Here is a 23,976-nt window from a genome sequence, read left to right as displayed (position 1 = left end):
TTGGCCATATCTATAGGCTTTGTCACTGGCTGGACGAGCTGCACAGAAAATATTCCGTGAAAGACATTTCCCGCGCAAAGAGGTGGCGGATGAAAAAAGCTGCAGGGAAATTAAGACGTCGGATACAAAACTTGGTCAGCGATATGCACTGTCGCATTGCAAAGTATTTGTGCACAACATTCAACCTTGTCATCCTATCAAGCTTCCCAGTTCAACAAATGGTGATGCGCAAGGGCGGACAGCGGCGGATCAGGTCAAAGACGGCACGAGCTATGGCCACTTGGTCGCATTACAGATTTCAACAACGGCTTCTCGACAAAGCGCGAGAATATAAATCGTGCAAAGTCGTTTTGGTCTCTGAAGAATACACCAGTAAGACATGCGGAAGATGCGGAAAACACAACGACGTTGGGGGTAGTAAAAAGTACTCTTGCAAAGAATGTCGCTTCGAGTGCGACCGCGATGTCAATGGTGCGCGGAATATTCTGGTGCGTTGCATGACAGTAGATGGGACAGTAGACAAATATCTACACAGGAACGACGATCGTGTGGATGGTCCACATCCTGTGCAGCAACCTGCACATTAAGAGCCGCCACACTGTGGCGCGCGTTGAGGCTCGCTCCTTCTCGGTCTTCCGAGTTGCATGACTCTTGTCAAAAACGAGTGGAGATATTTATAAATGTAATGGCGATTCCCGAGCTGTGAATATCTTTGCGAATATTGATAGTGACATAACAGAAGATGCATCGTGTAATAATATGTACAAAATAACAAACGAATCATGAATAACCCCTGAACTATAATAAACCATATTCACGTGACGATTACAGCTCATAACATTGAAAATATCTCATTGATTAAAGAATACCTGTAAGTGTTAAACAGAAAGAGTTGAAGACCATTTACGCCGAACCTATCCATAACAGAACAAAGAACAGTTCAACTATTCGGGCGGCGGAGTAACGAGTAATGACAGAGGAAAACATTATAGATCATCGAAATACCCATAACAATGCTTACTGACGATAACTAACATGAAGGTATACATGCTGAAAATATATATATCAGACAAACAAACGACAACGAAACAATGACGAGTCTAGTCGACATCGGCACAAGTTTCTGTCTCGTTCGGATTGTCGTTTTGGGAGTCAGCGTCCGAACTTAATTCCTGAACCACAGTACGAGTAGATTTCGCAGTAGCCGAAGATTCAGAGACTGAGTTAACTTTTTCTGCATCTCTTGAAGTTGTTCGAGATACAAGCTGAGTCTGGGCACCAGCGTTAATTCGTGCTGCAGATGGTGTGGCTGATATTGCTGAACTATACTTCTGCACATACTGTTGTCGCTGAAACGTATTATAATCAATATACGCCAACTCCGGACCTGGATAGTTCTGACTAATTCCTTGAAAAGGTACTCTCGTAGGCGAAGAAGATCCCACTCCCGTTGTTGGGTGTGTGTGGGTTTGCTCAGCTGTCAAATCAATTACTCCTGGCTGTTGTGAAAGAACTGCATGCCGATGATAATTCTGCGGTGTCTCAAAAACAACAACAAATACTTCCGCGTTCTTCACCGCCAGTACTGCCAAATTTCGCTTCCACATATTACGACCACCTGTGCCCCTCGTTTCTTTCTTCGCATTATACTTACCGCCAATTGCTTCACCACCAAACTTCATGTTGCGCCATAGCACAACGGCTTTCTCCTTGCCAATCTCAGGCGGCACAACGCGCAGCATAAGTTCCTCAATATCGATCGTCTCGAATGCACGCACCGTGACGGGATGCAACGTGCGTTGGATGACGCAAAAGATCCAAAGAGTGTTCTCGTGACATGGCCTGATTGTTACAATATTCGGGCTAAGTCGAGGATGTGTGAGACGTCTGTAGTCGGGCAACAATGGGGCTAGAAGCGTGATGCAAGACTGATAGGTTAAGCCGTACGGATCTGTCACGGACTTGAGCGCCGCTTCTGCGGGAGTCATGGCTGACATGCGGCCCGGTCTGAAAATCTTCTGTGGTTGAAGCGAAGACGTATCTTCCGGCATTACAACCACCTGCTGAAGATGCTGTGGAGCAATTGCGCGCGAACTAGATTTAGTAGTATTCACGAGATTCGTGCTGACACCGAGAGGTTGGACCATAGTCTGCTTCACCGCCGACGAATATGTACGTGGCTTCAATTCATCGGCACGTAACGAATCGTTCTCCTTGTTTGTGGGCGGCCCGATGGGGGGAATAGTATGCTGGTGTCTCGTAGAACGCTCATTCTCCGCAGCCGACGTAAACGCCGTTGAACTTTTGATCTGCTCCGTCACACCTGAAATAACCCGGGATGTCTCCGTAATTGATGTAGACGATGACGATTGTGATAGAATACGTGAGCTTTCAGACACGCTGCCGCCGTAGTTACTGGATAGTTCGCCGTCCTCCGACAACACTTTAATCATGATCCGCATACCATCCTCGATCAGACTTTCCCAGTACTCCGGATAGATTACAGCGCCGCCAGAGATGGGGCCGGCGGGATTCCCCTTGGCGTCCACTACTGTAGTGTCGTACCGGATCTGCAAGCGATGCAATATGTCCGGGGAAAACAAACGAGAGAGAAGAATAACAAGGTCCTATTACCGAACCATTAGCCATCGATCCAATTATACCAAAAACCTTATAACCCATCGTAATTAATATCACCTCATTTGTCTCCACTTTGGACATTGGCAGGGCGAACTGCTCCTCATCAGTGCGCACGTATATCTTCTTTCTCGCACCGTCGACGCCAGACTTCACTGGCGACGAGGGATCATCCGTCACGGATTTTCGCGATGGTGAAGAGATTATTGTTGATCGCTGTAGTGGTGAAGGCGGAGGAGCAAGACCAGGCGGCGGGGGGATCGTGATGGGGAAGAATGGCGGATGCTGTGGATGCGGGCCCGAGCCGAAGGGATTCAGCGGGTGCGAAGATGGATGGAAGAATGACATCTCGTTAATATATCAGCACAAACTCGGACCAATCAGCAATATCTCATAATATCTTAAGCGTAGAGAAATCGATACGGAGGAAGCTGATTTGTAAGTTAGCGGCGTTGAGCAGAGCAGGGACGGGAGACCGGGGCAATGTGGCCTGGGTTTGTTTACCTTGCTCCGGAATAGGGTTATACAAAACACACCAGCTTAATCCTAATTGCTTCGCGATTAGGTAGTGCTGGATTTTGTGGATTACTAGCCAATTGTAAGATTTATTCACTAAAATCAATTTGAGGGTCAACCTGGCTCGGTAGGCGGCATTAAAGTATGATGTGAACTGAGATAATTGGTAACTCTCTAACTAGGTTGTTATACTAAACTAGGCACTTTTGGTTAGTGCCGGCCACTGGAAATATTCTAAAGAAGGCTATAGAATTGCTCGGTTCAATAGCTGAGCACTCTCCCAGTATGGGAACGCAGCGTCTCACGAGCCACACAGCAAGTAGCAATAAAGTTATTAACAATATCTTATCTATGTACTATTTACCAGTATGTTACAAGGCACAATCTGCAATCTACGCCGAGGACAAGACGGCCACAATCTCCTCCTTCTCCTTCAACTTCTTCACTATCTTTTCGGTAACTTTGACGCCGTTTGGCAATTCCTCCCGCACAATTTCCGCACCTGCAGGTAGATCCTCAACAAATCTATCCAAATCGAAGTCCTCCGTCGCGTTCTCCCATGCATAATATCGCTCCAGCAACACGGTCCTGATGTTCGTCATACTGCGACGCACACTTTTTAATGGCGCGTCGTACTTTCGCGCTACGTTCTCAATCATGTTTGGCCGAATGACGATCCTCAATGCAGACATCTCCGTTCGTAAAATATTCAACTCCTTCAAGCAAACGTACCACAACACATGCAAATCCTCGTATCCTTTTCGCCTCAATTCCGGAATCTCCCATGACCGCCCCAAGTGATCGTATGCTTGAGGGTGGGTCAAACACGTCCCTTTGCTCCTATAAAACTGCCACAGCGGATGATCATCCGGGGTAACTACACTTCCAGGCGACGGCGTAATCGGCGGCCGGGGCTGCAAATCGACGTGTTCGCCTTTCTTAGATGAAACAAGCACGTCGACAGTCTCATCCACGGGTCCCGCGGACCGAGGTTTGCTCAGTAAATGTCGTCGGTAGTCGGCGTCGAATTTTGCTTTATTTGATAAATATCTATTCTCTGCCCTCTTTTCCTCATCTTCAGTTCTCTGACGCCGGGAATCACTGAGAGTCTCAGTCTCTTTCTTGACTTCAGATGTCTGGGCCGCACGAGCTTGCCGTTTTTCGCGCTGCTGGGCGCGGTATGTGGATCGTTGAGCGTTGATGAGCGCAGCGATCTCGTCGTTACCAGCATCTGCCGGTCTTCGTCGGGCGCCGAATGCCGCCGAGGACGAGAACTGTCTAGAGGCTGTAGGTATTGATGACACGCCGACGGCTGCATCTGCAGCTACTTGCGAGCAGGTGATTTTGCAAAGCAGTCGTGCTTGCAACATGTTGAGCATGAATGGTCGAGACAATGCAATTGTCCGCTAGTCGGAACGTAAACCAGTCGTGTGGCTAAACAGTACGTATCGTCTGGAGCAGTGTTTAAACAGATTGAGTGTGGATATATAGCAGGAAGTGGTTGTCCTCGATGCGTGAATTTGAAGAATCAATCGCGTGTCGTGGTCAAATTTTCGTGATCGGACTAAGTTGTAAAACCCGAGGCGAGAGATTCAATCTCGACACACATCCTGCTAACTGCGAGCAGAACAAAGGTATGAGGGTATGGTACTTACCACAGCTGTGCTGCTATTATTCTTGCCCGCGCGGTCGGCCAACTTGGTGCGATTTTATCATACCTTGACTTTGTTTGCGCTTGCATTTCTATGGTTTTGTAATCTAGTCAGTTTGAGCTTACAGGTAATGCATTTGTTGCACTTGCTGATAGCGGCTAATATACTTGTACATTATATCGGGAGTAGCGCACCCGCCCGCAACTAAGGGACATTTAGTCGAGGAAGTTTTTAATTATCAAAATCAGATAGAGATGTGATGTGTTGTGTCGTTGTATTCAAAGTACATACGACGTGACACGTAACCATTCAAGGATCAATACGCTTCCGTTCTGATACGCAGGGCATGTTCCGCAGCGTTTAATTATTCTTCCAAATAATATCGAATAATCGTAGGTCAACGAAATATTCCTGTGACCTAGTTCACAATACTTCCTGGCTAGCATCGCCGAATACGGCGTTCTGATTCCGCTTAGCAACCGATTTTACGGAACCCAAAACAGCACGATCTGGATTTATACGACGAAACTTTTGACAGTAGTGCTTGGCAAGATATAGGAGCTAGAGAGTCCGTCTTCGCTATGCGCCACAGATAGCTAGGCCACCATACTGGCAATATTCATAAGGTTTATCGTAACCTCTCTCAAATATGCTTGCATACCAGGCCAACGAGTCCCAATCTCGGGCCGATTCAGGTACTCGTCGTAGGTCACGAAGCAATAACTGGGCACGTAGCGGCAGAGTGTCAAGCGAGGATAGCATGGTACAGTATAGCGTTGAGAAGAATCTATCTTGAATCGGTCACGCTGTACGCGAACCACATACGTATACTGGACGACAATGACCACGAGTCACCGTGGAGCAATATAATTGAGAAGTACAATGTATCATTCTTGCCCTGGTGTCACGTAATCGATGACTCCAAATCCTGTTAATTCAAATCCGCAATCGGCTCAACTTTCTTCACCACACGAGCAGGCGATCCAATGGCAACCGAGTAAGGCGGGATATCCTTTGTGACCACCGACCCAGCGCCGATCGTACACCCCTCACCAATAGTGACTCCAGGCAGTATTGTCACGTTCCCGCCAATCCAGCAATCGCTGCCAATTGCGATCGGCTTTGCATACTCAATTCCATCTCGGCGAGATTGGATGCTTGTCTCGTGCGTTGCGGAAAGGATGCTGACCCCAGGTCCAAACATTACGCGGTCACCAATTGTCACAAGGCTGCAGTCGAGAATGGTGGCACTACCATGCGAGTGAGATCAATGCCATGAACACCGAAATATCATATGACCTACTTGAAGTTTGAGTAAAAGTCATCTCCAACAGAAATATTGCAACCGTAATCGACGTAGAACGGAGGCTCGATATATGGCCTTTTCCCGACCTTGCCAATAATTCTTCGCAGCATAGCCTCGCGCTCGCTCGTAATCGATTCAGCAGTTGCATCATCTGGAAAATATGCGTTGTACTTCGTCACCTTTTGCCTAGCTCGAATCCGCTCAGTAACCAATTCAGGAACCAAAGAATTGTACCTGCTAATGTAAGTGTCCTGGCTTTCCTTCAAGAGGTTCAATAGATGGCACCTATTACTCACAGCATTCCTGAGATCATCTTCTCATAATCTTCACACCACGGAATATTCGTCAGTGTTTTCGCATAGGCGATGAACTTTTCGTTTTTCTCAGTACTCGCCATGTTTCGATGCTATATCACAACAGGAATATCGAGCATGAAGGACATTGGCAGCATATATGGCCGAGACGGCCGTTTGGGCAAGGAAATGGCCACGTATTCCAGCCAACTGAATGGGACCAAGTTCATCAAATTAGAGTTTGGGATCGTGACGGGGGTACTTTTCTGATAAGTTAGCGAAACGAACTCGTTAGGACTTACGGAGATTTCTCGTGCACCACTAACTGCTGTTAGACTAAAGCACCAATGCCCGAGAACGGGCCGCACTCCTCCCCGCCATGCCTGCCGACTGATATGCAGTCAGGAATCTTAAATTGTGGTGTACATGGCATTTTACACGATGACTTCTTATTAAATCAATTGCTAAAAATACAACCCCGACAACACGGCTACATGCCGGGCCGCTTTATCGCTACAATGACTGCGACAATGCTAATGCGACGGCGATGATTATGACAATAGAGGCCATAATATGATCGGTAGCAAGATTCACAGTTAGACCTATCCATGTTCGTACTTGTTGTTTCGAAGGCAACTCTCATACATGTTTTGCTGCAAGGTCCACTGGCTCACTCGCAGACGCAGACGCAGACCAGATGACATTGGCCTTCTTTGCTTTAGGTCATAGATGGGCTACAAGAGAAAAGTGTGGGGAGATTGTATTTAAAGTTGCGACATTGCGATTAGCCCACAACTTAACTTTGGCCGCTGAATTTGCGAAGAAAGCCCGATGACAGGCCGGCCCGGCCAGACTCAATGAACGTATCTGTAGTTATTGCGAGATCATCTGTGTGTACTAATTTTTGATTTATAAAAAGCATATTCTTATTATATTATGCTATACAGATTTGCACGATAGAGCGAATAGTAAGAAACAGCTGTCGTAAACTCGCAAATCTGCTGCCCGCTAAGAAAACGACTTTAACGAGCCACCCGTGACCTGGTACGGTATTAGATACGTACAAGACCTTCGCAGTGTAATACTCATTGGAAGCTGAGGATGCCGCTTTTGCTTTAGTTGATATAGCTTCTTGAATGACTCATGCTTGCCTGATTATACGAGTTACAACTGGTATGTGTTAGTTCGAGAACCAATCTGGCAGGGTAAACTCTAAACAGAAACTCGGCCCGTGATCATTCATCGGCGCAAATCTCGGCGCAGGACAAGTGGGCATCCAATCGAGACATTCTGTCGACAATGGCCATTGGCCACTGAGGCGCTGTATTGGCTATGTACATATACTTAGTTAGCTTTTGGCTGTCAATCCCTGAGATGATTTTTCATGCAAATGAATATCTGTCACGCCCAGCCGGCTTAGTGTCTTGCAGCATGCACTCGGCTCATTAGGGATACGCTCGTTTACTAAGTGTGCTGAGAGATGCAGATGTCAACTAGACCGACGGCAGAGCCGAATAGAGAAGCGTGCGAATGAGAGCTATAACTATTTATTTGCAAGCACGAATATGAAAAGATCAGAGATGTAAAATGGACCGGCAGGCGCAGAATAATCGGGCGTGACAAAGGTTAATACGGTGCCTGAGGCATATTACATTGGCCCGAATTATTGGGATACAAAACAGCATCACGCTCCAATAAGATCTCAAAAACTGTGACCCTCGCTTCAGTCTCAGACTTTCTATGAGGCAGTCTACGACCGCGGCGGATATACCCGTCATGTGAAATCAATGATTCTGTCTATAAAACAATTTTTCTAGTTTGAAATTAGCCGTGCCTCCAATGTTAAGCGCGGCAGTTGGGTTAATCTACCTGTGATGTTACGCCAGAACGTGGACTCTACTCATGGCGTTCAGTGTTTGAAGGAGGTCGATACTGCACAAATCTTAGCTCGGAATCAATTCAGGGGTGATAACTAGTAGCAACAAAGAGGAGGTAATCCTGATTTGTCGTCCATGAAAGAATCGCCGCAGCCACAGTCGCAGTAAGGAAGCGTCGAGAACAGAATCATAAATTAGTAAAAAGTGATTCAAGAAGAGTATGGTCATAAGGATGTTTTGACGACATTTTTTAGTCGCAAATGAGTCAGTGACAGGCTAGCGCACCTTTATCTCAGTTTGCCAGTTGCTGATGGCTCAAAATTTATGCCACCAATCACCAATATGACGGTCGTCTGCCATTTGCACTGTTGAATGAAGGTCGCAGCCCCAGACGATTGATGGCAAAATATTGCCCACAATCGCAGTTGAATCGGCAAATTTTCGACATCCTTTGCAGCTGACGGTGTATCATCGTTTGGTGACATCACGAGCTCCTAAGGTCGGATATCACCGGCTGATGGTGTCACATAGCGAGATGCAGCCGTCGAATTCTCGGGTTACTGTCAGGGCCTAGGTCGGGAGATGCAAGATACGCCTGTGCAGTTTGTTGATGATGCTCCTGATGCTCATTCTGGATCTCAGCTAGACAAGCCTGGGACGGTGGTAAGCGCAAGTATTGCGCTAGCTTAGCAACAGCTTTAAGAAGGAGACGTCCCTGGCTGGTGCTAATTCGGGTATAAAGCTGTGAAGACCATTTTCGGACCTCCGTAAGCTCCCATTTTCGGCGATCTCCTTGTATAATCTGGGCCGCTTAAAGCTGGAACGTCTCAATAGCTTCCGATGCCGACAACCACAAGTTTGCGGATAAGTGTGCTATGACAATCCAGTGAAACTAAACAGTCAAAACCTATATGTGCAACTGTCAGGAAGCGTTACCAATTTCGAGGCAATTTAAAAAGTGGCCACCTCCGGTTATGAAGCTCCCGACGGCGTAGATTCAAGACAGGTAGATACGATAGGTATAACATGCCACAGGTGTGAGTGTAAATAACTTTTCGCATGTTCAACCTAGTGGCGATTGTTGGGACTTTCAACGCGAAGGCAAAAAATTCTCCACCCGGACCGGCAAAGGCATCGCGAACAGTTTCCAATCTACAGCACAACCACACGCACATAAGACACCGCACCATCAACGTCGCTGTTGGGGCCTAACTTAACGCGCGGCCGAATCATATTAGATTTGGGTATTAGCCGATGCAAGAGGCTAAGATATAGTCGATGGCATCATACGGAGACAAACAAGATTCCTACCCGACGCAATAAACAGTAACAACCCCGACGTATTATGCAATAAATGACAAAGAACAGACAGCATAAGCACATATAATACACTCCTGTACTCCAGGGAGATTCACAGCTGCTAAGTAAAAATACGGCGGAGGGCTAGTGGGCGTTTCGCGCAGGACGTGCGGGCGATAACGGAAGTATGTTGCATGCATGACCAAACACTTCCACATTAGTCATACTCCCGCTCGGAGATAAACCTTGGTCGACCCATTTTAAAGTTCAGGGGCTCAGGTCCAAGGTCTGTGCAAGGATCTGCAGGCTAGAACATTGCGTTCTGCCGGCTAAGTGAGCTAACCTTTGCTCGAATATTGTTGAACGCAACATGTTATGCCTGTCTTCAGCACTTAGCAGTCATCAATCGCCAGTTGCAAACTGTAGACGCAGAATTTGCGAATGAAATGACGGCCAGTATAGTGCGGGTTAGGGTATGAGTTGGCGGCCCCAACTTTAGTCAATGTGTGGTTCTCAGGTTGCTGATCTGGCGTGTCCAAAGACCGCAAATATCAGATTAACTGATATGGCCTGACCGAATCCAGCTCATAGAAATCCAGAGGGACTGTCACATGCCAGCGTGTTCGGTGGCCAGTTGCCTTCCACCGAGGCCGACTAATTGCTGCCAAAACGCCTTGTTGGGCGCCACTTACCCGGACTCCGATTTTGCACAAACATTGAGGCCATTGCGGTGTATATGCGGAGCAGCGCAGCAAGAAAACCACAACTGCCATCCTCCCGCACCCCGTCCCAACAGGGTCTTCGGAAACTAGTTGTTGGGGTCCGGGAGGCGCGAGCCGCATGTCGCCAGCCACTCTTATACAAATATATTGAAGCCAGCGTCGACTCCTTCTACTTTTTCCTTCACGACTCTCTCTCAGAAATAGTGCGATCTGTGACTAGACAGCAGAACCATGACCGCCGCCGCCGAGACCACGTCCGCGCAGCCCGTCGCCGAGTCCGCTCGCGCTCGTGCCCCCAGATCAAGCTCGAACTCACCTTCTCGTTCGGCTGGTAGTGCTTCGTCAAAAGAGAAGCAAATGCCTCCTACATTTGTGCACATTTCCGAGCAGCCGTTCACTGTCCAGAATTGGTATAAGCATATCAACTGGCTCAATGTTACTCTCATCATATTCATCCCTGTCATTGGCTGTTCGGCTGCCGTTTTCACCCCTCTGCAGCCAAAGACTGCCGTCCTCGCTTTCATCTACTACGCTCTGACAGGCCTCGGTATCACTGCGGGTATGCATTGTCCTGGCTATTTAACGAATACAAGCTAGTGGAAATCACTAACAAATCAGGCTATCACCGTCTTTGGTCACATCGTGCGTACAGCGCTCGTCTTCCTCTGCGTATTCTCCTCGCTGCTTTCGCCGGCGGTGCCGTCGAGGGCTCTATTCGATGGTGGTCCGCTGGTCACCGTGTCCACCACAGATTCACCGATACTGACAAGGATCCTTACTCTGTCCGCAAGGGTCTTTTGTACTCCCACATCGGCTGGATGGTTTTCCTCCACAACCCCAAGAAGTCCGGCCGTGTTGACATCACCGACTTGAACGCCGACCCTGTTGTCAGATGGCAGCACAAGAATTACATTCTGGTCCTCTCTGTTATGGGCTTTCTCTTTCCCATGGCTATTGCGGGTCTCGGCTGGGGTGACTGGAAAGGAGGTCTCGTCTGGGCTGGTGTCGTCCGTTTGACTGTCGTCCACCACGCCACTTTCTGTGTCAACTCACTCGCTCACTGGCTTGGTGACCAACCTTTCGATGACCGTCGCTCTCCGCGTGACCACTTCTTGACCGCTATTGTCACTTTTGGTGAAGGTTATCACAATTTCCACCACGAGTTCCCGTCTGACTACCGTAACGCCATCAAATGGTACCAGTACGACCCTACCAAGTGGCTCATTTGGTTCCTCAAGCAGCTCGGCTTGGCCTATGACCTCAAGACGTTCTCCCAGAATGCTATTGAACAAGGTCTCGTCCAGCAGAGGCAGAAGAAGCTCGACAAATGGCGCGCCCGTCTCAACTGGGGTGTTCCTCTCGAACAGCTTCCCGTCATGGAATTCGAAGAGTACCAGGAGCAGGCCAAGACCCGAGCGCTCGTCCTCATTGCCGGTGTGGTCCACGATGTCACGCACTTCATCGACCAGCATCCCGGTGGAAAGGCTCTCATCCAGTCAGGTATTGGCAAGGACGCCACCGCTGTTTTCAATGGTGGTGTCTATGACCACTCCAATGCTGCTCATAACTTGCTCGCCACCATGCGCGTTGGTGTCATCCGCGGTGGTATGGAAGTCGAGGTCTGGAAGATGGCTCAGAGGGAGAACAAGGAGTCAACAATCAAGTCCGACTCGAACAACGCCAATATTGTTCGTGCCGGCGCTCAGGCGACCCGGATGCAAGCTCCTGTTCAGGGCGCTGGTGCCGCTTAAATCGCTTCGTTTGCTTATGGTTTGGGTTAATTTTTTATGGATCATACATGGGTAATGTACTTCTTACAATTGTTTATTTATGTCTTTGTACATGTCCTCTCGCGCATACATTCATATTTTCTCATGGACGGTATATAACGTCCCTGTTGTGTTTTCTGGCGGTGACCTTGGAATAGGTTCTTGGAAAGTTGGGGCGTTGCCTCGGTACATAGGTAGCAAGAAATTGTAGAATTGGTAAAAATTAATCATATTTCGCTCGCCTAATATCCCAAATTGACAATGCTGAGTGTTGGCGTATTCGATGTCCAGATTCTTTCGTGCAATCAAGGGCAAAATCCCTGACATCTTGAAATTGAAAGGTCCTGAGAGCAGGCGCCGGTTACAAGATCCACTTGTTGGACTCGAGAGGACGCAATCTAAATCCACAATTACAACGTGCTGGCTACGGGGGTCCTTGAGCTGAACGTGATGATGAGGTGGTCAGTCACATGTTAATCGGGTACTGGGTTCCAATCATAGAATTACTGATTTCTGCTCTCACCGTGATCGCAGTCTGTGGCTTACAGCAATTAGTGCCGAGACCGAAGGAATTCACTACCCGACTACTACTCGGTGACCAGTGGATAGAGTCTGCCGATGATCTCGAAACACAGCTAGCAGTGCATGATAAAAATGCTCTCATTCGGCATTAAGTTAGCACATTGAGAATAATTCTATTTCAGCACACCTAAAAGCAATTTCAAATCAAACTAGTCCAGACACCGTCACAGATTACGCACAAACTTCCACATAGTGAAACAACATTCACCAATACTCGCCCTTTTTCAATCCAAACCCGTCTTCTGGAATCTCCAGCAGCCCATCTTCCACAGCTCCATCCACGCCCGCACTCGAAACAAGATTCCCCCACCATTCAAACTCCGTCCTCGTGTAATGCAACGTCAATAAGATAAACAACGCCGAGAACGCGACTCCAGCAGTGTTAAGACCGGACGTCAGCACGTAATTATACTTTGACCACCAGCCAAAGTAATGTCGTCGGATATAATACATGAACACGAAACTCGTCACCAGACCAGGCGTGTAATGGGACAGATTATAATTCTCACCCCATTGGCATACACCAGAATCAACAAGACCGGATGCACGTATCGCAGCGCGGCTGTGTACTTTCGTCGCATTATCCAGAACACGAGCGCCACGACGAAGCCGATGAGAAAACACCATTTAAGTTCGGGATAGAGTGAGTTGAAGATGCGGTCCGGACCTATAACGCCAAACATAATTGCGTCGATAAAGAAGTTTCGCGGCGACCGACAGTAAAACCGCTGCGGCTGAGTAAGACTGCAGAGATCGGGGATTGCAACATACAGAAAATCAATGGCGCTAATCGTAACGGAAGTTTGAACAATGGCAGCAATTATCTGTGCTCGGAAAAGAGCACGAGGAGGGAGTTTTGTACCAACTTTGGCTCTCAATCGTGCCCTTTTAAAGCCTGAAAAGAAAGCAAGCGTTAATGGCTGGACTATTCCGAAGTACACTTTCTTCTTGGTCACGTTTGGCGCGAGTTTTGTGTACTTTTGGCTTCCGAATTATATCTTCCAAGCCCTCAGCAAGTTTAACTGGATCACATGGATTGCTCCTGGGAACTTCACGGGTATCCATGGATATGACGGATACGGATACGGATAAGCCTATTTCTCCTGGATACGGATACGGATACGGATAGCAATATGTTGCGCGGATACGGATATGGATAACGAAAATTCTTATCCGTGGCGATCCCTAGGCTGGCATCTCTATAAATCGCCCGGACGGCTCGCCCGTGGAAGGAGCACGAAGGTCTGTCAAGTTCATGGTCTTCTTCATGACGTGGTGCTACCTTCGTTCAAATCGGGCGGACAATTGATACTCTCCTATCAAGTGCATGACATTTTGAATAACGTACTTCACAAGCGTGTGCGCCACGCCACAAGAAACGCGGACTTTTGGGTCAGGGTTAAAAACGCGTTGACTATCGCGTGGCACACTCGCTTGTGAAGTACGTTACCAGCTAGTCCCAATTAAGAGACTTTCTGCCGATAACCGACATCGTTGACTATATGCCGATACTATATCGGCTAATATCTATGCTTGTCGATATTTATTCGTAATTTTATCGGCAAGATTTTGAGCTGACGATATAGTATCGTCGCCGATATCGGATCTACCGATATTGGCAAATCCGCAAACCATCAACAGCCCTTAATCGTAACAATTCTAGATTTGATATTCCGGTAAGTAAGCAGAAAGGGGGGCGCCAACATAAGGAAACAAACTGAAGTGAAATTTTGCAACATGAAGGCGCCATTTGTGTGGCGAACTGCTACAGCGGCTGGAATAATACCCTAGCAACCTTGTTCCGGAGAATTTCCACGAAGCCTTTTGAGAATTGCTACAACTGGCATTAAATAGAACCGCAGAGTAGCATCGAGGCTAATGGAGACCATGCCTGACATATGTGATTTATCACGACTTTGAGTTGCGGAATACGTCAGCCATTTATAAGTTCAGGATTATCTTTACCCGGATGGTACGCCAGCACCAATTCTTCTGTATTCTCTTTCACTTTATATTGTCAGCGCGAGAGATCTGCAGACTATGGCTCAGGGGCAGCTATGGGCTGATCTTCAATCAATCGCTGGTATCCCGGGTAGTTCAGCTATCACCGCGACAGATTGATGGTCCGCATTTCACACACAGCTGCAACACGGACCATCCATAGATCTTAATCAGCCGACGCCCTTGGAGGACTTAAGCGCCACAGTACTGTAGAACGATATGTTCTGTTCAGTTGATTGCTGTCGGCAAGAACGCATATCCTGCGAGTCGTCAGCTAATATGCATATGACTACCGACTGCCGCATCTGATCGCTATTTGTGCTCTATTTCAGGGTGATAGTAACCTGATTAATCCCTATGGCGCATATCTGTCAATCACCATTATACGCGGAGCATTCTGCTGGTTAGCCCAATATCCGACCTCGTTGTCTCGTATCATGGATCCATTTAACAGTCCCGCCATTCGCGGCCGATTGACCTGCGCATCAACGCTACCAACTAGCGATAGACATAACCAATCATCTCCGGCGACAATATTTCCGGAGCGTGAAGACCGCGCTTATGCTCACGAAAAGCTCTTACGGCAAGCCATTTTGTGGTGAAAGATATCAACCTTCTGACGAAATTGAAGTCGGAGGCCATCACAGGCAATCTCCCGGTCTGAACCAAATGGGTTATTTGTCAAAAAGAACAAATTGAGTCGGGATATCTTCCAGTGCTTCAATTACGGACGCAGGGATCGAGAAATTGTTCCACTGACACAAGCGACGGACCACCCCATGGACATGATGGTCAAGATTTACTACAATTCCAAGATAGCACATTAGAGTTGATTTAATCACGGACAATGCAGGCTGGTGTATCACAGAGAGATTGGGAACTTGAAGTCCCGAAACCAGTACGCTGCCAAGAAAAATTGTGGCCAGGTCGACGAGGATGTCTATACAGATAAGAGCCAACGCGCATTAACCTAAGACGCGGCGATGCATGTGATGAGACTAACGATAAGATACACAAGCGATCGAGCTGCCAAGTGGGCCACCGACAGACGCTTGAGCGTATTCCAGTCCAAATGAGCGGCTCCAGGTATACTAACCAGGCACAGAGTACAACCCATTTGTCTTTCTTGCATCGCATGGAAATGAATCTTACGGTGAGCAAGATCAAAGGCGAACACGGCACGAACGTACCTGATGATCAACAAGGCAGATAATTTCAACCATGAGGCGTCGAGGACATCAAACCGAGGCCGAACCTTGGCAAATTCAGGTCTAGGACAGAGAAACGCACAACAGAATCTATCAGTCGGTATACCTCTGGAAGAATGACAGTCATGACTACGGACGACCCATAATGTAGCCTTTTGGTAAACTCAAAACGTGTCAGGTTGTGAGAGTCATTGGAGAAAAATAAGTGAGTTGAAAAATATAGAGAAGAATTCAGAAGGATCGTGAGGCTGGCTGTGATAAGAGGGGGTCCTTCTGATCCGGCGCCGAAAGAAATAAGTGGGACTATCGCGAATTCTCGTACACCAAGTACTCAGTGCTGCCAGAATCAGATATAATCGTCTTGGAAATATACATAAATTGGGTCAAATTCAAAGTTTGGACGGATCATAGACCAAGTAAACGTATTTCGTTTAGCAAGTATCCTTCAGGTTTAGGTTAGATTCGAAGAGTTCGAGCGAAAAATAATCAGTTGACAGCTTGACCTCCTCATGTTCCTTAATCGTTGTTATCGTTATCATCCGAATCTGAAATATTATAGCTACGCCAATAAAGAATTGTTTTGTGACCAATAGTCCCGGCAGTATGGGACGATTTCAAGTGCGCGTCGCCAAGAAATTGGGCGTCGCGTCGGATGTGACATTTGCTCAGTCGCCCAGAACTGATTAGGTTGGATGACAATCGGACGTCGGCGACCCACTGGTCAATTCCCGTGGACAGCGGTCTGTCATCGTGCAGAAGCCGTGGGATTCCCAAACAAACTGGACACCATTAGCATAAGATCCTGCCTCGGCTACTAGTCGAGTTAGATCACGTCGTAGCGGTATCAGAAATCGTATAATAGCTACACATTTGAAAGTGCTTTGGTCAACGATAAGCAAACTGCTTATCTTGTTAGCGCATCCCGTATTCACTTGGCTTGTGATGCAGCTTGGCAGGAAGCGGTGGGGCCACAGGACAAAGAAAGTTGTGGTCCAGGCGTGCTGGTTATCTGCAGTTCGCCTGCGCCAAAGCCAATGTACGTTAAGGTTGACGCACGGTTCACGAGTTTAACGATATCACAGCGAACATCATCACGCGAGCCACTCTAGCCTGCGCTAATTTGGACATGCATTGGCTAATCTTGCGCCATTTTATCGCTATTCTCTGTCATGCTGACTTCCAGCTGGAGGTACAGCAGCAAGTTGAAGTAAGATCATCTATGCGATTCCCAGCAATATTCTACCTCTTTATCGTTTCCCAATGGCTGCGATTGAAATCGAGTTTATCGGCAGCATATGTGTTTAATATAGAAAGAATCAGAAACCTTGAATTGCATACCTGTTATCGCGGCAAATTCAGCGAACTTCTATGTGGCATTCACGGTTCTCCAGGCTGATCGGGGGCGTCTGCATGCGGTCGCGCAACATCCGCCGACATGACCTTCTAGGCACTGACGCCATTCATTCGAGATCCTAAGTACAGTAGCACGCTAAATAAAATGCACACCCGTACGACAATCGTATTTCTTCCGGATCACCTCCCATGATGGGACTATTGATCCGTGATCTTGTTTGATATTATTTGGAAGTGATTCAGACGCTAACATGTGATACGACAACATGTGATACGACAACAACTTCCATGCGGCGGAATTGGCCATCTGCTAAGTGAACCGATGCAATTACAATGATCTCGTTTTGCCGCGGGGGGGTAGTTGTATCAAGATAAGGAAGAATATTGACCCCTTACCCTTCGTTTTCCTGCTGCTTGTAAACTCTCCTCCAATTGCGCCACGAACTGTAAGCCTATCCAGCCGGCCCCATGCATCCTGCCAAGGAGTAGGAAATCCTGAAGGTTGGCTTGCTTGTGCAATCTTTGCTGGCCTGAAACTGCAAGAAGTGATGCCGAGGATCGCCGAGCGCGCTAGCGGCGCATAGTTTGCAACATGTTGAATGTCATCGAATTGCGATGAGTGCGATAACGAATGCTATGCCCGGTGGCAAGCGACTGCCGTTCATCTGTTTTTACATGAAATCGCGCACGACTTCGGATTCCTTAATGCGAGGATGCTAGCAATCAAGAAACCGTACTGTTCAACTGAAAAAGTCAGGCATACCTACGACTGTTTTACTAGCGTGTTGATCGTCGATAAGTACTGATGAACGCATCTTATCAGTTTTCACTCCTGATGTGAAAATTGCTCCGTTTCAGAGTCGTGCTCGCTCTTTCAGAGTCACAGTGATCTGACTACTGCTGTTGATGCGACTTCCTGTCAATATTGTATGCGGCGCATTCTGGCTTGTGGCCATGTCAAATATGCCGCCCAGGAACTGAAGGGTTTATCAGCTGGGCGCATGCATCATGTCTGAGATTGAACACTAATTCCTGTGCTCTACTGGATGCATTCGAGTGCTGATATGTCGTTTTTGCCCTTTAAGCGAGATATGAACCTCAAAGTTATAAATACTCTGAGATACACAGCAGGTGAGATTGCGAAGGAGCAGCCGAAATAGCCACACAACCTTGACAAATCGCTGCAATACTGCAGGACTCTACACGAATCTGTTCCAGAAGTTGTTCTCAGAGACTGATGTATGTATTGTGCCTGTTTGCAATTAACACCAGCTAACATGTACGGCAGAAAATGACGGAGAAATCACTCGGAGACGGCAAGGCGGTTGAGATCACGGTAGTCGATACCATCGAGAGTCTGGGTGACGAAAAATTTGTCGATGTAAGGGAGCAGACTCTTGACAAGCGCAATCGAGTTATTCGCCGAATCAAGTTGAAGACTATGACAGCTGAAGAGGACGACGACGAGTTTCTTGACTCGTCGTGTGAATTTTTGTATGCCAAGGTTGAAAACATGACGCTGGAAGAAGGACTTGAGATCCTGCGGGATGCGATTGTGTATCATGATGATGACGTGAATTTTCCCACTCCGACGTTGGATGCAATTAAGGCTCTCATAGATGGCGAAGGAGGCAAGGAGGATCCTGATACTTATGAGCTTGATGTCAAGATCGAGGCGGCAATGATTGCGCATTACTCTCCGTACCCGGAAGTACGCGCTGTTTGTGATCCGTTCGACGATCCCAACGTACCTGTTGAGACTTTTCGTGCTTACTTTCTGGGGATAGTTTGGGTTACTATTGGTGCCTTCGTCAACGAATTTTTCCAGCAACGTCAGCCTCGACTTAGCATTCAGTCGACAGTCATCCAATTGTTGCTCTACCCCTGTGGTAAACTCATGCAACTACTGCCAGACTGGGGATTCACATTCCGAGGAAAACGACATTCTCTTAATCCCGGTCCATGGAACCACAAGGAACAGATGCTTGCAACTATTATGGTGAATATTGCTGCAGGCAGTTCGAATTTCATGTCATATACGCTCGCCATGCGACTCGACCTATTTTTCGGTCAGAAGTACATAACGTTTGGATTTATCTTTCTCATGAACTTTTCAACATTGTTTTTTGGATTCGGTCTCGCTGGTCTTTTGCGACGATGGGTTATCTATCCAGTGAAGGTACCGGAATTTCTTTTAATTACAAGGTTTACAAGTTTTAATTCTTGAAGGCAGTGTGGCCCACAATTCTACCGACGCTAGCTCTGAACCGCGCTTTGCTGATGCCGGAGAGAAAAGCTTCCATCAATGGCTGGACGATCTCGAAGTACAAGTTCTTTTTCGTTTTGCTGGCCGCCTCGTTCGCATACTTCTTTATTCCCAATTACATCTTTAAAGCGACTTCGACGTTCAACTGGATGACTTGGATCGCGCCGACCAATGTCAACCTGGCCATAATCACTGGATCGTATCTCGGCCTGGGATTCAATCCAATCAGCACATTCGATTGGGCTGTCGTGAATTACTCGTCACCGCTGGTTGTGCCATTCTTTTCTCTGGTCAATCGATATGTTGGACTCCTTCTCGGGGCGGTTATGATGGCTGCTATGTACTGGACGAATTATAGGTGGACCGGATACCTGCCTATTAACTCCAACGAAGTGTTTGATAGCATGGGAAAGGAGTACAACCTTTCGCGCGTGCTTGAGAATAATCAATTCTCGGTTGAGGGATACAGGAATTATTCTCCTCCGTATATTTCGATTGGCAACTTGATCGGTACTGGTGCTGGCTTTGCGATCTATACGCTTGCATTGACATATGTGATCTTGACCGAGCGAAAGTTAATTTGGGATGCGATCAAAGGGTTCTACCTCACGATTCGCCATCCTAAGCGCCACAATCTCGAGTTATACCAAGATCCTATTTCGCGTATGATGGCCGTCTACCCAGAAGTACCAGACTGGTGGTTCGGTATTATCTTTGTGATTTCGTTGGCAGCTGGAATTATTGCAATAACGATCTATCCGACCGGTACTCCGGTCTGGTCTATTATTGTTATTGTGATCATCAGCATCGTGATGCTCATTCCCGGCAGCTTAATCTACGCGACTACCGGTTACCAACTAGGCTTCTCTAATCTCGCGGTAATCGTCACAGGATACATGGTCCCGGGCAACGGAATGGCCAACATGCTGTGCCGAGTCTATGGATGGAATATTGACGATCAAGCAGAGAGTTATATTTCAGACCAGAAAATGGCACATTACGTCAAGCTTCCGCCTCGCTCTCTCTTCCGTGCACAGCTTCTCGCGACAGTAATTCAGACCCTGGTTACAATCGGTGCAGTTCAGTTCCTCATCGATTCAGTCCCGGACTTGTGCAGCGTTACTCAGGAGGACAGGTTCGTGTGCACTTTTCCGAGGTCTTTGTACGCGGACACGTTAATGCTCGGCGTGATTGGCCCAGTCCGGATGTTCAACGCGCTGTACCCTGAGATGAAGTATTGTTTCCTCATGGGCGCAATCCTTGCGTTCGTGTGCTGGGCAATGCGTGTGTACATTCCCAGACATATGAAATTCTTCCACCCCGTACTAATTCTCTCCGGATTCGGGAGGTGGGGGGCCACCTACAATCTGACGTACTACACGCCGGGCTTATACGCAGGCTTCGCCTTTATGTGGTACATCAAGCGACGGTATCTCGCGTGGTGGGCCAAATACAACTATGTGCTTACAAGCGCATTGTCGGCTGGGGTCGCGTTTTCTGGAATGTTGATTTTCTTGGCGTTGCAATATACGAGGACAACGTTTCCGTGGTGGGGGAATAAGATTCAGAATGCGGGAGTGGATTTCGAGCGGAGTGCTGCCTTGTATGAGATTCCGCCAGACGGATTTGGTGTTAAAGTGGGCGAGTTCTTTTAATGTGCCACTGACCGGGTTGTTGTCAGCAGATAGTAATGGTCATGTACGACAAGTTCAATAAATGAAGATGCTAAGAATGTTCCTAATTCAGCCATTTTATTGCGTCATTGCAAACTATCTATATCCATCAGTCCCTTTTAGCATACAGTCCTCGACATATACCCACCAGACAAGAAAGAATCAAAAACCAAACGAAACCCACATGCACCAATCCCAGATATCATAAAAATTAAGACAACATACAAAAGTTAATCATCCGCCCACAAGTCGAAATCGAAGTACGCTTTCGGCCACTCCAACCAGGGCTCCCAATCCGGCCCCAAAATTTTACAAATCATCCTGACGTCATTCTTAACGCGCAACTCCTGCCACCAAACTTTTGTGAAACTCATAACAGCGAGGTAGTGCACGTAAATGGCAAGGGGTACTAGTTCGTGGTTTTTCAGTTTCTGGATGAATTCGTCGGAACAGACGAATGGCCAGGTCATGATGTACCGAGTTAAACCAGCGCCGAGTTCCACGAATTCGGTGTCATTGAATGTGATTAGCTGCTCAAGGACCCGGATCGGCCGTTCGCAGAGGTACGTCAGCTCGCGTTGGTTCAATTCGGTTGCTCTTTTGTCGATTAGATTGGACAGGTACAGCAATGATCGCTCGCCGACGGGGAGGAAGTGGATATGAGGATTCCAGTGGAGCGACAGGTGGCCCTCGTTCATATTGTCGGATTCGATCACAACGGCCTTTATTCCAAGAAGAAGTGGCAGCCATCGGTCGATTGTGACCGCGCGATTATTAGCGTACTCTGACTGCTCGATGTAAGCAAACGCGTCGATCGAAACAAGAGCGCCAGCAATAATCAAGGCCTCCAGCATGGTCGGTGTCTTTTCGAGGTCGTCGGACGAAATTCCTCGTCGGAACGACTCAATGGCTCGGTGACGGTAATAAACGGCAATGTTCTCGTAAGAAAAGTCATTCCGCAGATACTGCAAATGTGTGGCCGACAATGCGAGAATAGAGTACATCATGAAGTCGAACTCGCAAGCCATGGAGGGCACTTCGTGAGTCCACATGTAAACTGATCGAGGATTATAATTGTTCGAGAGACTTTTCGAAGTGTTGAGAATGTAGTTTGTAAGTAATGCCAGCTGCTGAGTCGCAATTACGTTTCCCGGAGATTGGCCGAGTACTGTGTGAGGTGCAGGCAGGGCAGTGAGGTTCGGCGCGGCACCATTGGCATTCTTACTTGCACCCATGTCGAAAGTTGGTGGGGTCGAGAATGTGGTAGCGGACGATCGCGCCGACAATGCGGCTGCAACGGACGAGTCTGGTGTGACTCCGTCGAAGTAGCGCGTAGCGAGACCAGGAAGAACTCCCGGAACTGGTACTGAAATGCCCAGAGGCATGGCCGACGCTCGGGGAATAGCTGACGGAGGAATTGGAGTGGCCTCTTGCATGACGGGCGACGCCATTGCTTGCGACGCATAGGAGCAAATCACATTGTGCTTCACGCAATTGCGGCATTGGGGACGCATCTCGTCGCACTACGAGTAATCGTTAGCAATAGAGTTGCAGAAACGCGGACAAACAAGCTGACCTTGATCTTGCGCTTCTTGCAGATCAGACAACCATTGCGGGACTTCAGATGCGATCGACGAGGCATTGGCCCTCCACCGGGCGTCTGCTGCTGCTGCAATAGGGCCATCTGGGCGGAGAGGCTGCTCGGAGATGTGCTTGCGCCTGGCGAAGAAGGGTCAGCGTCGGACTCGCTGACATTGTCGAGCGTGGGCTGTTTGCTCGAGGACGCGTCGGACTGCTGCAATTGCTGCGGTTGCTGGGACGACGCGGGTCTAGCAGACGACAGCGTGGGCGAGGACGACTCCGCCTTGGAGTTGGCGGACGTCGCACGGGAGAAGGAGGGCGGAGGAGCAGGCACAACGGGGGAACGAGTTGCGGACAGCGACGGGGAGACCGCTGGAAGCGGCGGCGCAGACGAAGACGAAGACGAAGACGAGCCGGTCAAGCTATTGATTGACGTGAATCCGTCGCGCGATCTCGACGGCGGAAGGGGCATCGTGTATTTTGTGCTGCTGTCGCTGGTGGCTGTTTATTGAGTGCGATCCTCGGGTCTCGTCCCGCTCGGCGCGTGATGGTTACGAGCCAGCTGGAGGCGTTGCGAGAATATGCGAGGCAGTCCACACACCAAAACACGAACACGAACACGAATGCGCCTCGCAATCGCAACTGTGGCTCAGCCTTCCGAAATACGATCCACCCAACACCAATTTTGATTCGCATTCCCCCATGGACTGGCTTACGGCATTTGAACTACGTCAGCAACTCATTTTCACTCATTTGAGCATGCAGACTCGAGCTACTCGCTGCTGACAGCGTACTGTGAGGAAGACTAGGAACATTGCGAAGAACGTTCACCATCTCTAGCGCATCAACAGTACCGGCAATCTGTAGCTGGGTTACGAAACCCTCGGTATCTGTCTTTCGCCAACCGACGAGCCGCACGTCATCCAGTGTATTTTTTTGTTAGCCAGGCTGCGTCCAGGGCGATGCCGATGCTCCTGGAGTCATGCCAGAGTATTTCATATTGAAATAACTATGCCGTTAAACTGGCTTATGCTAAAGTTACGTAAGCTAGTCTCGCCCACAAAATTAGTTAACTGTGGTCCTGAAACCCGCCAGATATAGTATAGCATGTTGCTAGATCCCGGAAGGACTGCACTCGGTCTGCGACTGTCTGAATAACTCACAATATCGTCAGCCATTAAGCGTACGACTGCCCTAGAATTTGGTGACAATTTTCTTATACCGACCAGCACACCCGGTTT

At 48.1% G+C, this 23,976-nt stretch overlaps 7 protein-coding genes across 7 annotated transcripts; 2 read left to right on the top strand and 5 right to left on the bottom strand.

Annotated features, from left to right (window-relative positions):
* Nucleotides 1–968: 968 nt before the first annotated feature.
* POJ06DRAFT_113672 (uncharacterized protein) lies at nt 969–3,080 on the bottom strand. The gene is made up of 2 exons (XM_056184121.1): nt 2,698–3,080; nt 969–2,627 (listed from the first exon to the last, which is right to left on the bottom strand). The coding sequence occupies exons 1-2, from the start codon at nt 2,983–2,985 to the stop codon at nt 1,101–1,103; spliced, it is 1,815 nt and encodes a 604-aa protein (XP_056043081.1). The 5' UTR covers nt 2,986–3,080; the 3' UTR covers nt 969–1,100.
* A 382-nt stretch (nt 3,081–3,462) lies between these two features.
* POJ06DRAFT_254062 (mitochondrial 39-S ribosomal protein L47 (MRP-L47)-domain-containing protein) lies at nt 3,463–4,711 on the bottom strand. The gene has a single exon (XM_056187722.1). It carries the CDS (start codon nt 4,530–4,532, stop codon nt 3,546–3,548), a length of 987 nt encoding a protein of 328 aa, XP_056043080.1. The 5' UTR covers nt 4,533–4,711; the 3' UTR covers nt 3,463–3,545.
* Nucleotides 4,712–5,736: 1,025 nt separating this feature from the next.
* POJ06DRAFT_268514 (trimeric LpxA-like protein) lies at nt 5,737–6,508 on the bottom strand (the record flags this gene model as incomplete). The annotated part of the gene is made up of 3 exons (XM_056189315.1): nt 5,737–6,055; nt 6,109–6,345; nt 6,408–6,508. The coding sequence occupies 3 exons, from the start codon at nt 6,506–6,508 to the stop codon at nt 5,737–5,739; spliced, it is 657 nt and encodes a 218-aa protein (XP_056043079.1).
* Nucleotides 6,509–10,407: 3,899 nt separating this feature from the next.
* POJ06DRAFT_254056 (uncharacterized protein) lies at nt 10,408–12,316 on the top strand. Its single transcript, XM_056187721.1, has 2 exons — nt 10,408–10,861; nt 10,921–12,316. The coding sequence occupies exons 1-2, from the start codon at nt 10,534–10,536 to the stop codon at nt 12,051–12,053; spliced, it is 1,461 nt and encodes a 486-aa protein (XP_056043078.1). The 5' UTR covers nt 10,408–10,533; the 3' UTR covers nt 12,054–12,316.
* A 311-nt stretch (nt 12,317–12,627) lies between these two features.
* Nucleotides 12,628–13,396, bottom strand: POJ06DRAFT_113485 (uncharacterized protein). Its single transcript, XM_056184120.1, has one exon. The coding sequence runs from the start codon at nt 13,278–13,280 to the stop codon at nt 12,858–12,860; it is 423 nt and encodes a 140-aa protein (XP_056043077.1). The 5' UTR covers nt 13,281–13,396; the 3' UTR covers nt 12,628–12,857.
* Nucleotides 13,397–18,404: 5,008 nt separating this feature from the next.
* POJ06DRAFT_254051 (OPT oligopeptide transporter protein-domain-containing protein) lies at nt 18,405–21,209 on the top strand. Its single transcript, XM_056187720.1, has 3 exons — nt 18,405–18,454; nt 18,504–19,394; nt 19,445–21,209. The coding sequence occupies exons 2-3, from the start codon at nt 18,507–18,509 to the stop codon at nt 21,134–21,136; spliced, it is 2,580 nt and encodes an 859-aa protein (XP_056043076.1). The 5' UTR covers nt 18,405–18,454; nt 18,504–18,506; the 3' UTR covers nt 21,137–21,209.
* On the bottom strand, nt 21,210–23,243 carry POJ06DRAFT_254050 (uncharacterized protein). The gene is made up of 2 exons (XM_056187719.1): nt 22,731–23,243; nt 21,210–22,677 (listed from the first exon to the last, which is right to left on the bottom strand). Exons 1-2 carry the CDS (start codon nt 23,205–23,207, stop codon nt 21,385–21,387), a joined length of 1,770 nt encoding a protein of 589 aa, XP_056043075.1. The 5' UTR covers nt 23,208–23,243; the 3' UTR covers nt 21,210–21,384.
* Nucleotides 23,244–23,976: the final 733 nt, after the last annotated feature.

The sequence above is a fragment of the Lipomyces tetrasporus genome (genome assembly GCF_029532465.1).
Source record: "Lipomyces tetrasporus strain NRRL Y-64009 chromosome Unknown POJ06scaffold_6, whole genome shotgun sequence".
Classification (NCBI taxonomy): Eukaryota; Fungi; Ascomycota; class Lipomycetes; order Lipomycetales; family Lipomycetaceae; genus Lipomyces; species Lipomyces tetrasporus.
This window is presented reverse-complemented; position numbering and strand designations above follow the sequence as displayed.

Bases quoted from the DNA above. Each gene is read 5' to 3' on its own strand.
- POJ06DRAFT_113672 (XM_056184121.1), bottom strand. From the start codon at position 2,985: ATGTCATTCTTCCATCCATCTTCGCACCCGCTGAATCCCTTCGGCTCG. The intron at 2,628-2,697 runs GTGATATTAATT...GTTCGGTAATAG, and splicing joins CCAAAGTGGAGACAAATGAG to GACCTTGTTATTCTTCTCTC.
- POJ06DRAFT_254062 (XM_056187722.1), bottom strand. From the start codon at position 4,532: ATGCTCAACATGTTGCAAGCACGACTGCTTTGCAAAATCACCTGCTCG.
- POJ06DRAFT_254056 (XM_056187721.1), top strand. From the start codon at position 10,534: ATGACCGCCGCCGCCGAGACCACGTCCGCGCAGCCCGTCGCCGAGTCC. The intron at 10,862-10,920 runs GTATGCATTGTC...CTAACAAATCAG, and splicing joins AGGCCTCGGTATCACTGCGG to GCTATCACCGTCTTTGGTCA.
- POJ06DRAFT_113485 (XM_056184120.1), bottom strand. From the start codon at position 13,280: ATGGTGTTTTCTCATCGGCTTCGTCGTGGCGCTCGTGTTCTGGATAAT.
- POJ06DRAFT_254051 (XM_056187720.1), top strand. From the start codon at position 18,507: ATGACGGAGAAATCACTCGGAGACGGCAAGGCGGTTGAGATCACGGTA. The intron at 19,395-19,444 runs GTACCGGAATTT...TAATTCTTGAAG, and splicing joins GGGTTATCTATCCAGTGAAG to GCAGTGTGGCCCACAATTCT.
- POJ06DRAFT_254050 (XM_056187719.1), bottom strand. From the start codon at position 23,207: ATGCCCCTTCCGCCGTCGAGATCGCGCGACGGATTCACGTCAATCAAT. The intron at 22,678-22,730 runs GTCAGCTTGTTT...GATTACTCGTAG, and splicing joins GCAAGAAGCGCAAGATCAAG to TGCGACGAGATGCGTCCCCA.